Source organism: Mustelus asterias, chromosome 15 (assembly GCF_964213995.1).
Source record: "Mustelus asterias chromosome 15, sMusAst1.hap1.1, whole genome shotgun sequence".
Lineage (NCBI taxonomy): Eukaryota > Metazoa > Chordata > Chondrichthyes > Carcharhiniformes > Triakidae > Mustelus > Mustelus asterias.
In genome coordinates, this window is record NC_135815.1 from 39,819,192 (window position 1) to 39,832,265 (window position 13,074).

The following is a 13,074-nucleotide window of genomic DNA, read 5'->3' on the forward strand; positions in this document are numbered from 1 at the left end:
TCGCCGTCAGATCCATGTCGAGAAATTCACCCTTACCGCCTTGGGAAACAGGGAGGTCCGAAACTCCAAGTCCCAACAGGCCTTGTAGGTTTTGCATGTGTGCGCCAGGAGTAGGCAGTGCACTCGCAATCGGGCAGTTAAAGGATTTGATCATCCTGTAAAAAGAGAAAACCAGATCATGTGACCTGGGAGAGGAATGTCATAGTTGGGAGAGGAACGTCATAGTCGAGAGAGTCCCAGGCAGGCAGCAGGAAGAGATCCCAAAAGGGCAGTCACAGGCAAGGGACAGAGACAGGGAGAGGCCCCAGTTAAGAAGATGGACAGAGAAAGGGGCTCCAAGTAACAAACAGCTGCATTTGGCAGACTTTTAAGTGGTGAGGACTCAAGAGAAACCCTGGAAACCGGAGAAGGCAGCAGAAGGTTGGTGATGCCGGGTTGAGGGCCGTCGGGGCAAAGGTACTACCTTTGGAACGGTAGTATTCTCTACAGCACAGCTGAAGAGCTGAGGTTGTGCTTGTGAGTTAGTGCCTGAATGCTTACTCGGGAATTCAGGGGAATGGAGTCTTGGGCAAAAATTGTGTGGATGGAACGTATGAAAAAGAGAGAGATTTTCCACTTTAAAGCAAGAAAAAAAATGTGGAATATTATTTAGAAAGAGATTACGGAATGCTGTACTACAGAGGAATCAGGGTGTCCTCCTACATGAAATACAAGTCAACCATGCAGGAACCACAAGTAATCAACAGCAAATGGAACATTGACTTGTAATGCAAGATGGATGGAGTATCAAGGAGGGAAGTCTTGCTACAACTGTACAGGGCATTGTAAGACCACACCTAAAGTACTGCATACAGTTTTGGTCTCCTTATTAAAAGGAGAGATATATTTGCATTTGAGACAGTTCAGAGATGTTCCTACAGACTGCTATCTGCCTTGCAATCATAACAGGGCCTTCTGCTCTTAATGCTGTAAAAACCCTAATAAAAGGTTACCCCTTGTTGATTAGGGTGTAATTAGGTTTTTAATGTCATATTTTCATTATTTAATCATTATTGCTAAACAACCTGACCTGAAAAGCTATAACAACATTTATAGAATGCCAAATTTCTTTACTAGAATTAAAAATCTCCTTTGCACTTTAAGAATTTTGTTCATCTACATTTTAGCTTCTACCTTTAATAACAATACATTATTTCATTGTATGAATATTTAAATTAAAAATGAGAAATTTTAAATGCTTTTTACTTCTCGGTTTACAGTGAATATTTCAATTTGATTGTTTGCGGATATCATTGCTGCTGTATTCTCTTGATCTGGCACCATGTCAATGATCACTAGAGATTAGTGTGTAGGTATCTTCAAAGTCAGTTGCGAGTTCCATCGCTTTGCTGCTGACCACAAAATCCACACCTATGTGTTCTACTATTATTATTTATTTTAAAAAGACTTACATTACTGAGTTTCTAATCTTAAGTTAGCACTGCAGTTAGAGTGTTTTTTATACATTGCCCTATTGTGGCACGGTGGCACAGTGGTTAGCCCTGCTGCCTCACAGCACCAGGGACCCGGGTTCAATTCCCGGCTTGAGTTACTGTCTGCGTGGAGTTTGCACGTTCTCCCCGTGTCTGCATGGGTTTACTCCAGGTGCTCCAGTTTCCTCCCACAGTCTGAAAGACGTGCTGGTTAGGTCCATTGACCCGAGCAGGCGCCGGAGTGTGGCAACTAGGGGAATTTCACAGTAACTCCATTGCAGTGTTAATGTAAGCCTTACTTGTGACTAATAAATAAACTTTAAATTTTTAGAGAACTTATTGTAAAAGCATATTTGTAATGAAAAAGTGGCAATTTATACTCTCCTCACCATGCATAATAAAGGGGAGAGAAAGTCTGTGCCAAGGCATCCATTGCTGTTCATTGGTCTGTCACGAGGAAGTGCATACAACTCAAAGGATCACCCTTCAAATTTTCCTCCCTCCTTATGCCTAACCATCACCTGGCATTTCCCACAAAAGATATGATTAACGCATCCATTCTACTACAAATTGATCACAGCATTTTAAAATAAGAAATTCAGAGTTGCTTGGTTTTGAAGGCACAAAGTTGTGTTGACTTAATGGCATCTCTCTTCAGGCTTACCATCATTATCTGGACTTGATTTGAAAATTACATATCATTCAAGATGGGTGGCAGGAAGCAGCAAGCAGAAGAAAAAAGCACCAAGTGAGAGGGTTAGGCGAGGAAAGTGTCAAGGGAGATGGTTGGAAGAGGTGGCAAGTTAGAAAAAGTTACTAAATTATTAAAAGGGTTTTTGGGCCACTTGGGTTTTTAAATGTGAAAAAAATCCTCAGGAACCTAACCCACCATTTTTGTTTATTGGAAAGTAATTTTCATTTAGCACAACATTTTTAGTAAAGTATTAGGAGTGTTAAATCAAAGGTCGCTGTAGCTTCTACAACAGAGCAGATTCTCATACAATTCTTTTTAAAGCCAACTCGATGGGGAATATTTTGGGCGGAATTTTCCGATGGCAGTGGATCTTCCAGTCCCATCAATGTCTATGGTGTTTTGCATGGCTCACCCATTTCACTGCCAGGGAACCTGCCACTGGGATTTGCCTTCGGCAGGATTGAAAGGGCGAGAAAATATCACTCTTTAAATTAAACAGCTTTGTTAAACGTTGTATATTTTACATAGATATTAAAGAGTTTTACCTTTCAGCTCTTCCCCAAAATTCTTAGTACGGTTCAAATCCTGTTTGTTCTTTTTTAGTTCATCTTCCAGTTGGTGAATTTGTACAGAATTCTGATGGAGCTGGTTGCTAAGACAGTTTCTTTCCTCCTGAATATTCTGTCAGGAAATAAATGTTAGTAAAACTGGCTTTTATATCAAATTTATAATAGAGATTCTGAATAAAAAGAGCTGAATAAATCACAATTAACTGTTACTATTCATTTACTCAGATGCTTTCAGAGGGAGTTTTCAAAAAAAACAAAGATCACCTGTCTCTACCATAGGACAGAATTCTCCCATTTTGAGACTAATTGCAGTGGCAGGCAGCTCCATCTGCACCTGCCCTGCTGACCAGATTAGTGGGATCCCATGCCAGAACCAGAGCTTGGAAGCTCATTAATTATGCACAAATGAGTTCCCCTCCAACTTTCCTGGCAAGCTGGCTGCTGATTCATTCGCTTGCCCTCAACCAATGGGTTTGAGGGTCCTGGCGCCATATTAAAAATCAGTCCAGCACACTCATATCACCTTCTCCAAGCCACTTATCTTTACCAGATCATGCACGATGTCAGCAATCCTGAGGAAAACGACTAGCAGCCTAGTAGGAGTCCTGTTCCTTCAATCAATCAATCAACTGAGCACAACAGCTGCTCCACTTGGACCTCATACATCTCCTTCCATGAAATGATGTGGTATCCCTTTGACCCCCTTGTTTGTGAGCTTTTCATGCAGCCTTGTTGGGCTCCTACATGGCACCAGGGGCAAGATGACCCCTGTACTCCCCAACCCCAGGCATAGTATTGACCTAACATGGAGACATAAGGTCCATGGGTCCAGCAGCATGGTTCCATGAAGACAAGCTTGGCATGAAGATGGAAATAGGAACCTGTCTGCCCGACAGCGTGTGAACAGCGCATCAGGAGCAGCACAACACTATGCAGAAAGTTGTTGCACTCACTCCAAAGTCTCTGATTGCGAAAAAGTGGCGTACACAAGGCAGTCTTCAGTTTAGATGGGGGGGGCAGTGGCCTAGTGGTATTATCGCTAGATTATTAATCAAGCAACTCAGCTAATGTTCTGGGGACCCGGGTTTGAATCCCGTCACGATAGATAATGGAATTTGAATTCAAAAAAAAAATCTGGAATTAAGAATCTACTAATGACCATGAAACCATTGTCGATTGTCGAAAAAGCCCACCTGGGTCACTAATGTCCTTTTAGGGAAGGGAATCTGCCGTCCTTACCTGGTCTGGCCTACATGTGACTCCAGAGCCACACCAATGTGGTTGACTCTCAATTGCCCTCCAAGGGTAAATAGGGATGGGCAATAAATGCTGGCCCAGCCAGTGATGCCATGTCCCACAAATGAATTTTTAAAAAACACCACTCATTAGCAATCAGGTTTGACACTGACGTTATTTCCCACTGGTGTGACGCATAATTGAAAGGCCAGACAGGATGCCAGCGGGCAGCTGTTAAAAATAAGCATTCATGAGATGTAAATGGTGTTTGTGCCAACTGACAGCAGGAGTGGCAACCCACCATCGGGAGAATTGCAACAGGATTTCACACTGGCGGGTTTTTGATTTTTTGGCTCCCACCAGATTCACCACACCCCGACTTGTTGGAAGAATTCCGTCCATTGTCTTTGAGTTTTGCTGACAGATTGACTCCACTCCAATTAATTAGAATGTGCAATGGGAAAATTGGGGTGATCACTGACCGTGGTACAGGAGGCCATTCAAGAGGGGGGGGGGAGCAAAAAGACATGTTGTAGGGGACTCTATAATTAGGGGGATTGATAGCATCATTTATAAGCCAGATCAGATCGTGAGTCCTGCATGCTATGTTGCCTGCCCGGTGCCAGGGTGAGCGACATCTCTGACCGGCTTGAAAGGATATTGGAGTGGGAGGGGGAGGATCTAGTTGTTGTGGTCCATGTTGGGACAAACAACATAGGCAAGACTAGGAAGGAGGATCTGTTTGGGGATTATCAGGCATTAGGAGCCAAATTAAAGAACAAATCCTCAAGGGTTATAATCTGGTTTTCTACCCAAGCCACACCCCTATACGAATTAGCATTGAGATGAGAAAATTAGGGGAGTGAACACATGGCTAAAGGAGTGGTGCGGGAAAGAGGGGTTCCATTTCATGGGGCATTGGCACCAGTATTGGAACAGGAGGGATCTGTACTGTTGGGATGGTCTTCATCTGAACTGATCTGGGACCAGTGTTCCAGTGGAAAGAATAAATAGGGTGGTCACAAGGACTTTAAACTGGCAAGTTTAAAGCTTACCTACTGGCAAGTAGGTAAAACTACAGGAAGTATAATGATCAATAGGAAGCAAAGCAGCAGGTTAGCATGGAGGGGAGAAGGTTTCAACTACGTGGAAAATTACAAAAAAAAGTTAAAAGGGAGAAGAACTCAGGAGATGTTATTAATGAAAGTGTTAGGATTCATTTTACCTAAATGGTCGTAGCATTCAGAACAATGTAAATGAGTTGACGGCACAAATCATCGCCAATGAGTATAATTTAGTGGCCATTACAGAGACATGGTTGCAGGATGATCACGACCGGGAGTTAAATATCCAGGGGTATCAGACTATTCAGGAGGACAGACAGGAAGGTAGTGTAGCTCTGATATTTAAGCATGCTATCAGGGTGATAGTGAGAGATAGAATCATAGCAGAAAGAGGCCATTCGGCCCATCGAGTCTGCACCAACCACAATCTCACCCAGGCCCTATCCACATATCCCTACATATTTACCCACTAACCCCTCTAACCAATGCATCCCGGGACACTAAGGGGCAATTTAGAATGGCCAATCAACCTAGCCCGCACATCTTTGGACTGTGGGAGGAAACCGGAGCACCCGGAGGAAACCCACGCAGACACAGGGAGAATGTGCAAACTCCACACAGACAGCGACCCGAGCCAGATTCGAACCCAGCTGTGAAGCAGCAGTGCTAACCACTGTGCTACCGTGCCGCCCGATGATATAGGGAAATTAAAAATAGTAAGGAGAAAAAGTAACTGATAGGCATAGTCTATAGGCTGCCAAATAATACCATGGTGGAACGGATAATAAACAAGAAAATAACTGACACATGTAAAAATGGTACGGCAATTTTCATGGGGGACTTTAATCAATATGTCGATTGGTCAAACCAGGTCGGTCAAGGCAGCCTTGCGGAGGAGTTCATAGAACGTATCCATGATAGTTTCCTCAAACAGTATGTAATGGAACCTACAAGGGAGCAACTATCCTAGGTCTGGTCCTGTGTAATGAGACAGGAATAATTAATGATCTCACAGTTAGGGATCCTCTCAGTTGAATTTAAAATACAGATGGAGCGTGAGAAGTTAAAATCCAATACCAGTGTCTTGTGCTTAAGCAAAGGAGACGACAATGGGATGAGGGAGGAGTGGCTAAGGTAGACTGGGAGCAAATACTTTATGGTAGGACAATCGAGGAACAGTGGGGGTCTTTCAAAGCTATTTTTCCACAGTGCTCAGCAAAAATATATACCAGTGATAAGGAAGGACTGTAGAAAAAGGGATAATCAGCCATGGATGTCTTAAGGAAATAAAGGAGGGTATCAAATTGAAAGAAAATGCACACAAAAGTGGCAAACTAGAGGATTGGAAAATCTTTAAAGGTCAACAGAAAGCCATAGAAAAGCTACAGATAAAAGATAGATTAGGAGAGCAAACTAGCTCAGAATATAAAAACAAATATATAAAAAGATAGAGTGGCTACGGTAAATATTGGTCCTTTAGACGATGAGAAGAGGGATTTGATAACAGGAAGTGGCCGAGGCATTGAACAGGTATTTTGTCGGTCTTCACAGTGGAAGACACAAATAACATGCCAAAAATTGATGACAAGAAGGCTATGGCAGGTGAGGATCTAGAAATGACCATTATCACTAAGGAAGCAGTGTTTGGCAAGCTAATGGTGCTAAAGGTAGAGAAGTCTCCTGGCCCTGATGGAATGCATCCCAGAATACTAAAAAAGATGGTTGGAGAAATAGCAAATGCACTCGTGGTAATTTACCAAAACGCGCTGGACTCTGAGGCGGTTCCAGCAGATTATAAAACAGCAAATGTGACGCCACTGTTTAAAAAAGGAGGTTGTCAAAAGGTGGTTAACTATAGGCCTTTAGCTTAGCTTCCGTAGTGGAGAAAATGCTTGAATCTATCATCAAGGAAGAAATAGTGAGACATCTTGATAGAAATTGTCCCATTGGGAAGACAGAGCATGGGTTCATGATTAACTAATTTAGTGAAATTCTTTGAGGACATTACGAGCGCAGTGGACAACGGGGAACCGGTGGATGCAGTGTACCTGGATTTCCAGAAGGCATTCGACAAGGTGCTGCACAAAAGGCTGCTGCACAAGATAAAGGTGCACAGCATTACGGGTAATGTATTAGCATGGATAAAGGAATGGTTAACTAACAGAAAGCAAAGAGTGGGGATAAATGGGTGTTTTTCTGTTTGGAGATCAGTGACTACTGGTGCACCTCAGGGACCAGTGTTGGGACCGCAATTGCTTAAAATTTACATAGGTGATTTGGAGATGGGGACCAAGTGTAGCGTGTCAAAGTTCGCAGATGACACGAAGATGAGTGGTAGAGCAGAGCACGCTGAACGTCTGTAAAGGGATATAGATAGTTTGTGAGTGGGCGAGGGTCTGGCAGATGGAGTACAATGTTGGTAAATGTGAGGTCATCCATTTTGGTAGGAATAACAGCAAAATGGACTATTATTTAAATAGCAAATAAATGCAGCATGCTGCTGTGCAGAAGGACCTGGGTGTCCTTGTACATGAATCACAAAAAGTTGGTTTGCAGGTGCAGCAGGTAATTAAGGCGGCAAATGGAATTTTGTCCTTCATTGCTAGAGGGATGGAGTTTATAAACAGGGAAGTTATATTGCAGCTGTGTACGGTGCTGGTGAGGCCACACCTGGCATACTGTGTACAGTTTTGGTCTCCTTACTTGAGAAAGGATAAACTGGCATTGGAGGGGGTGCAAAGGAGATTCACTAGGTTGATTCTGAAGTTGAGAGGATTGGCTTATGAGGAGAGACTGAGTAGACTGGGACTATACTCACTGGAATTTAGAAGAATGCGGGGGGATCTTATAGAAACATATAAAATTTTGAAGGGAATAGATAAGATAGAAGCAGGGAGGTTGTTTCCATTGGCAGGTGAAACCAGAACTCGGGGACACAGCCTCAAAATAAGGGGGAGTAGATTTAGGACTGGAGTTGAGGAGGAACTTCACCCAAAGAGTTGTGAATCTGTGGAATTTCCTGCCCAGTGAGGCAATTGAGGCTACCTCGTTGAATGTTTTTAAGGCGAAGATAGATAGATTTATGAACAGTAAAGGAATTAAGGGTTATAGTGAGCTGACGGGTAAGTGGAGCCGAGTCCACAAAAAGCCATGACCTTATTGAATGGTGGAGCAGTCTCAAGGGGCCAAATGGCCTACTCCTGCTCCTGGTTCTCATGTTCGCCATCTTGGGCTCAAGTTCAAGACACTTTAGTCTCTTGTTTTTAAAAAGTCTGATTTATAAATTCAAATGAGGTTTCCAGGCAGTGGAATTAAAATCATTATTTGGCATAAAGCGCAACCTTTAAGTCTCTTCTTAAACCCACTTCTGATCAATTCCTCCTCACACTTTATAAACTATCCTTTAGCACAAAATATATTTTTCCTTCATGCTGCAGTGAAGTGCCTAGGATGTTTTTGACATTAAAGACTTTATTTAAATGGAAGTTATTGTTGATGTAGCAGATAGACAAAATATCAGTGACTTAGCCTTTCTCATCCCTCGAGTACTATTGTCTCACTTCAATATATAAATGAGTATAATACCATATAACAAGGGAAGAAAAGAGATCAACACCTTTCTTTTAAAGAACCAAAAATACTGCAAAAAAAAACGGATCAGTCGCTGAAAACAGTTTGAATTGTTTACTAAATCTTACTTCAAGCTTTTTTTTCAGGTCATTTTCCTGTGTCTGATTTTCCTTCAGCATTTGGTTTGAACGAGATAATTGCTGCCTAATTTCATCCAGCTCTCTTTCTAGTTTCTGTTTGTTTGCTGATACCTGTAACCAAGAAATGTACTTTCACATGTTAATTTTTGATCTCTTACTGCCCACAGGTAAAACACAAATATTTTCTAAAATTAATTCTCCTAAATTGAAAATAATTATAATATGCCTGAAAGGAAACTACAATAAATGAACCTTAAACCCCAAGCACCAAAATTAATAATTTCACCTGTTGTCTGAATCACAGTTCATATTGGCTTCAATGCATAACAGTGGAATTCAACATCCTGGTTGCAGAATTTATTAAGCATGAATTTTAGCCAAAGGAAGTCTAAATTTGTAATTAAGTGGGCTAGTTCAGATAATTCAATACTGCAAGTTGTCCCCAATTCGATACATCAATTTATAGTTCAAAAATACATACTTTATCAATCTCCAACTGCAGAACATTATAATCATTTTTAGCTTGCTGTAACTCCTGATTCAGTTTATTTTTCATTTGGCTAAATTGTTGATCCAGGCTCTGAAGAGAGTGTTGCTGATGAGAAAGCTCCTGCAGAACAAATGATGTTTTAGGGATTAAATACACATGTTTCATGATTTCAAGTAGATTAGTAGACTGCATAGCATATCAATAAATTAAAGTATATTTCTTGGTTACAGGTATAGAATTAAAATGCTAAACATCACTTTTACATACAATAGTCCATTAGGATAAAGTCCTATCTGCATCAGAATGGAAAGATTCTATAAGGAACTCAGCCAATCATTGGCATTCTGAAATTACAATCATACATTACTGCATTTTGTGGTATCTTTGACTTCTTGAAAATTTTAAAAATGTGCATGATAATGATGTGCAGCAAGATACAGCTGTGGGGCCAAATTCTTGTACTGATGCAGTAATCTGTTTGATTTATCTTCGCAGTAGCATGAGTGAGATGGAAAACACAATGAATTGAGGATTTGAATCTGCCCCAGCACTTTTGTGATGTCGAAAAATACATTTTTATTCTTTCATGGGATGTCACTGACAAGGCCAGTATCTATTGCCCATCCCCACTGCCCTTGAGAAAGTGCCATCTATTATTGAATCATGTTGATCACATCACTCAAACATACTGCTGAATGGTTACTAACAAACTTCCCCTCTTCTTGTAGGAGAAAGTGGCGCACAACAGGAGGCAGCAGGAATTAATGGGCACATGGGGTGGAAGAAGCCACCTGTTTAATTCCCATAGAGGAGACAATACTGGCATTATGTCAAGGGCCACTGCTAAGAGCCATTCTTCCCCTCCTCCTTTTCAAACCAAGTGCCCTACTCTGTGTGGCCTCTGCTCATTCTCCCAGTAATGCTCAAATCCAGATGAAGCCCCACTAGGCCATCCATGCTTGGATGCAACTTGTTTGTGCACAAGCTTTTAAGTCACCAAAAAGTACTTGAGCACTTTTCAGACCATGTCCTGCAAACTATTGAAGCTTTAAACAAGTATAGAAAAGCACCCAAAATCCATTGAAACTGTAGGAGCAGCCAGAAGAAATAATCCAGCAACTAATTGTCAAGTACATGCTGATTCTTTTAGGGTGGGGGAGGGTGTCCCTTCATAACCACTGAACATGTTCCGCTGTGTAAGGTTAAAAGAGTACAGAAATCCAAAATGCAGCAGAGTGGTTTAAGAGGCCATAAAAATAGATGCTAATCGAGTCCAACTTTGCCCCCCATTTTTCAACATGTGGGGTTGGATTTTACAGGACACCCATATTCCCTCTCTCTGCATTATAACTTTGGTGGGAATCCTGAAGTTATGATAGCAAATGGGGAGAGGCCCTGAGGAAATATATCCCAATAATTGGTTTCCAAATAGCACATCAATTACAATGCTATATGGAAACTACTTACATACTTTCATCTATTTTCATCTTCAAACTATAATGTGTACTTTTACTTGAGTAAGTTTTGATTACAAGTATAATGCAACTAGCTACAGGTGTAATTTTATCACCTGTTGGAAGTCTCTCTCCTTGTCTTTTAATTTCTGCTCCATGTTGCGCCGTGTACTATCGGCATTTTGCCTATGACAGCTCAATTCATCAGACACCTGTTTCAGCTTTTGTTCGACCATTACACACTAATAAAAAAGACAAAAACATAGATGTTATTTTTATATTGCTCTGGAATGTATTCTGCCATAAATACACAGAGAAAATCTCTTCAAAGCTGCATCAAATACATAGTTAAGATTTTTTTTTTAAATCTGACATGGTGTTACTTAGACCTAAATGACAAGTTGGTTCCACAACCACACTCACAAGTGCAGCTTAGGTTCTGTCAAAATTAGGACATGAAAATGTTTTTAATCTTTCTGATCGAATAAATCTCTATTGTTAATTGGCTGGTATTTTCCTGTCTTAATTGGACAAGAACAGAGGTGGGTTGGCAAAAAGCAAAACAGCTTGCAATGTAGCTTGAAATCTCCCTGCTTTTTCCTCTCTGTGCCATTTTCTCCTTGGGCAGGAGAGGGCCTCAGAACCCGCCTGCTTGTATTAATGAGGCAATTTAAATCATTATATTAATTTTGTAAAATACAGCATAAAAGTGTACAGTTCTCAATTTTGGGGACATGTCATATGATGAATATGAACATGTTTTAGAAGTTACATTTCTTTCCAATGAAATCTTATTGGATAATCATGTTCTATAAATTTATATACCAACATTGAACAGAACCTAGTTTATTTTTGGATTAGGTTTACTATTTTAGAGAAGCCTATGAGGTTAGCGAATGTTGTCCCATTGTTTAAGAAGGGGAACAGAGACTTCCCCGGGAATTATAGACCGGTGAGTCTCACTTCTGTTGTCGGCAAGATGTTGGAAAAAATTATAAGGGATAGGATTTATAGTTATTTGGAGAGTAATGAATTGATAGGTGATAGTCAGCATGGTTTTGTGGCAGGTAGGTCGTGCCTTACTAACCTTATTGAGTTTTTTGAGAAAGTGACCAAGGAGGTGGATGGGGGCAAGGCAGTGGACGTGGTATATATGGATTTTAGTAAGGCGTTTGATAAGGTTCACCATGGTAGGCTTCTGCAGAAAATGCAGATGTATGGGATTGGGGGTGATCTAGGAAATTGGATCAGGAATTGGCTAGCGGATAGGAAACAGAGGGTGGTGGTTGATAGTAAATATTCATCATGGAGTGCGGTTACAAGTGGTGTACCTCAGGGATCTGTTTTGGGGCCACTGCTGTTTGTAATATTTATTAATGATCTGGATGAGGGTATAGTTGGGTGGATTAGCAAATTTGCTGATGACACCAAAGTCGGTGGTGTGGTAGACAGTGAGGAAGGGTGTCGTAGTTTGCAGGAAGACTTAGACAGGTTGCAAAGTTGGGCCGAGAGGTGGCGGATGGAGTTTAATGCGGAGAAGTGTGAGGTAATTCACTTTGGTAGGAATAACAGATGTGTTGAGTATAGGGCTAACGGGAGGACTTTGAATAGTGTGGAGGAGCAGAGGGATCTAGGTGTATGTGTGCATAGATCCCTGAAAGTTGGGAATCAAGTAGATAAGGTTGTTAAGAAGGCATATGGTGTCTTGGCGTTTATTGGTAGGGGGATTGAATTTAGGAGTCGTAGCGTTATGTTGCAACTGTACACAACTCTGGTGCGGCCGCACTTGGAGTACTGTGTGCAGTTCTGGTCCCCACATTACAGGAAGGATGTGGAGGCTTTGGAGAGGGTGCAGAGGAGGTTTACCAGGATGTTGCCTGGTATGGAGGGGAGATCCTATGAGGAGAGGCTGAGGGATTTGGGATTGTTTTCGCTGGAAAGGCGGCGGCTAAGAGGGGATCTTATTGAAACATATAAGATGATTAGAGGTTTAGATAGGGTGGATAGTGATAGCCTTTTTCCTCTGATGGAGAAATCCAGCACGAGGGGGCATGGCTTTAAATTGAGGGGGGGTAGTTATAGAACCGATGTCAGGGGTAGGTTCTTTACCCAGAGGGTGGTGAGGGATTGGAATGCCCTGCCAGCATCAGTAGTAAATGCGCCTAGTTTGGGGGCGTTTAAGAGATCCGTAGATAGGTTCATGGACGAAAAGAAATTGGTTTAGGTTGGAGGGTCACAGTTTTTTTTTAACTGGTCGGTGCAACATCGTGGGCCGAAGGGCCTGTTCTGCGCTGTAATGTTCTATGTTCTATGTTCTAACCTCTGATCACCCTCAACTTCTTAATTCCACCATCCATAGTAAGAGTTTACCAGCCTTAGTTTTGG

The 13,074-nt window shown here is 41.6% G+C and overlaps 1 protein-coding gene across 1 annotated transcript in view; it reads right to left on the reverse strand.

Annotated features, from left to right (window-relative positions):
• The window catches only part of cenpf (centromere protein F), a 74,331-nt gene that overhangs the window by 32,151 nt on the left and 29,106 nt on the right, over positions 1 to 13,074 (reverse strand). Inside the window, exons 9-12 of the mRNA XM_078229791.1 lie at positions 10,806 to 10,931; positions 9,227 to 9,355; positions 8,734 to 8,856; positions 2,712 to 2,847 (exon numbers count right to left, since the gene is read on the reverse strand). Coding sequence (XP_078085917.1) covers positions 2,712 to 2,847; positions 8,734 to 8,856; positions 9,227 to 9,355; positions 10,806 to 10,931 — 514 coding nt within the window. The remainder of the gene's footprint in view (positions 1 to 2,711; positions 2,848 to 8,733; positions 8,857 to 9,226; positions 9,356 to 10,805; positions 10,932 to 13,074) is intronic.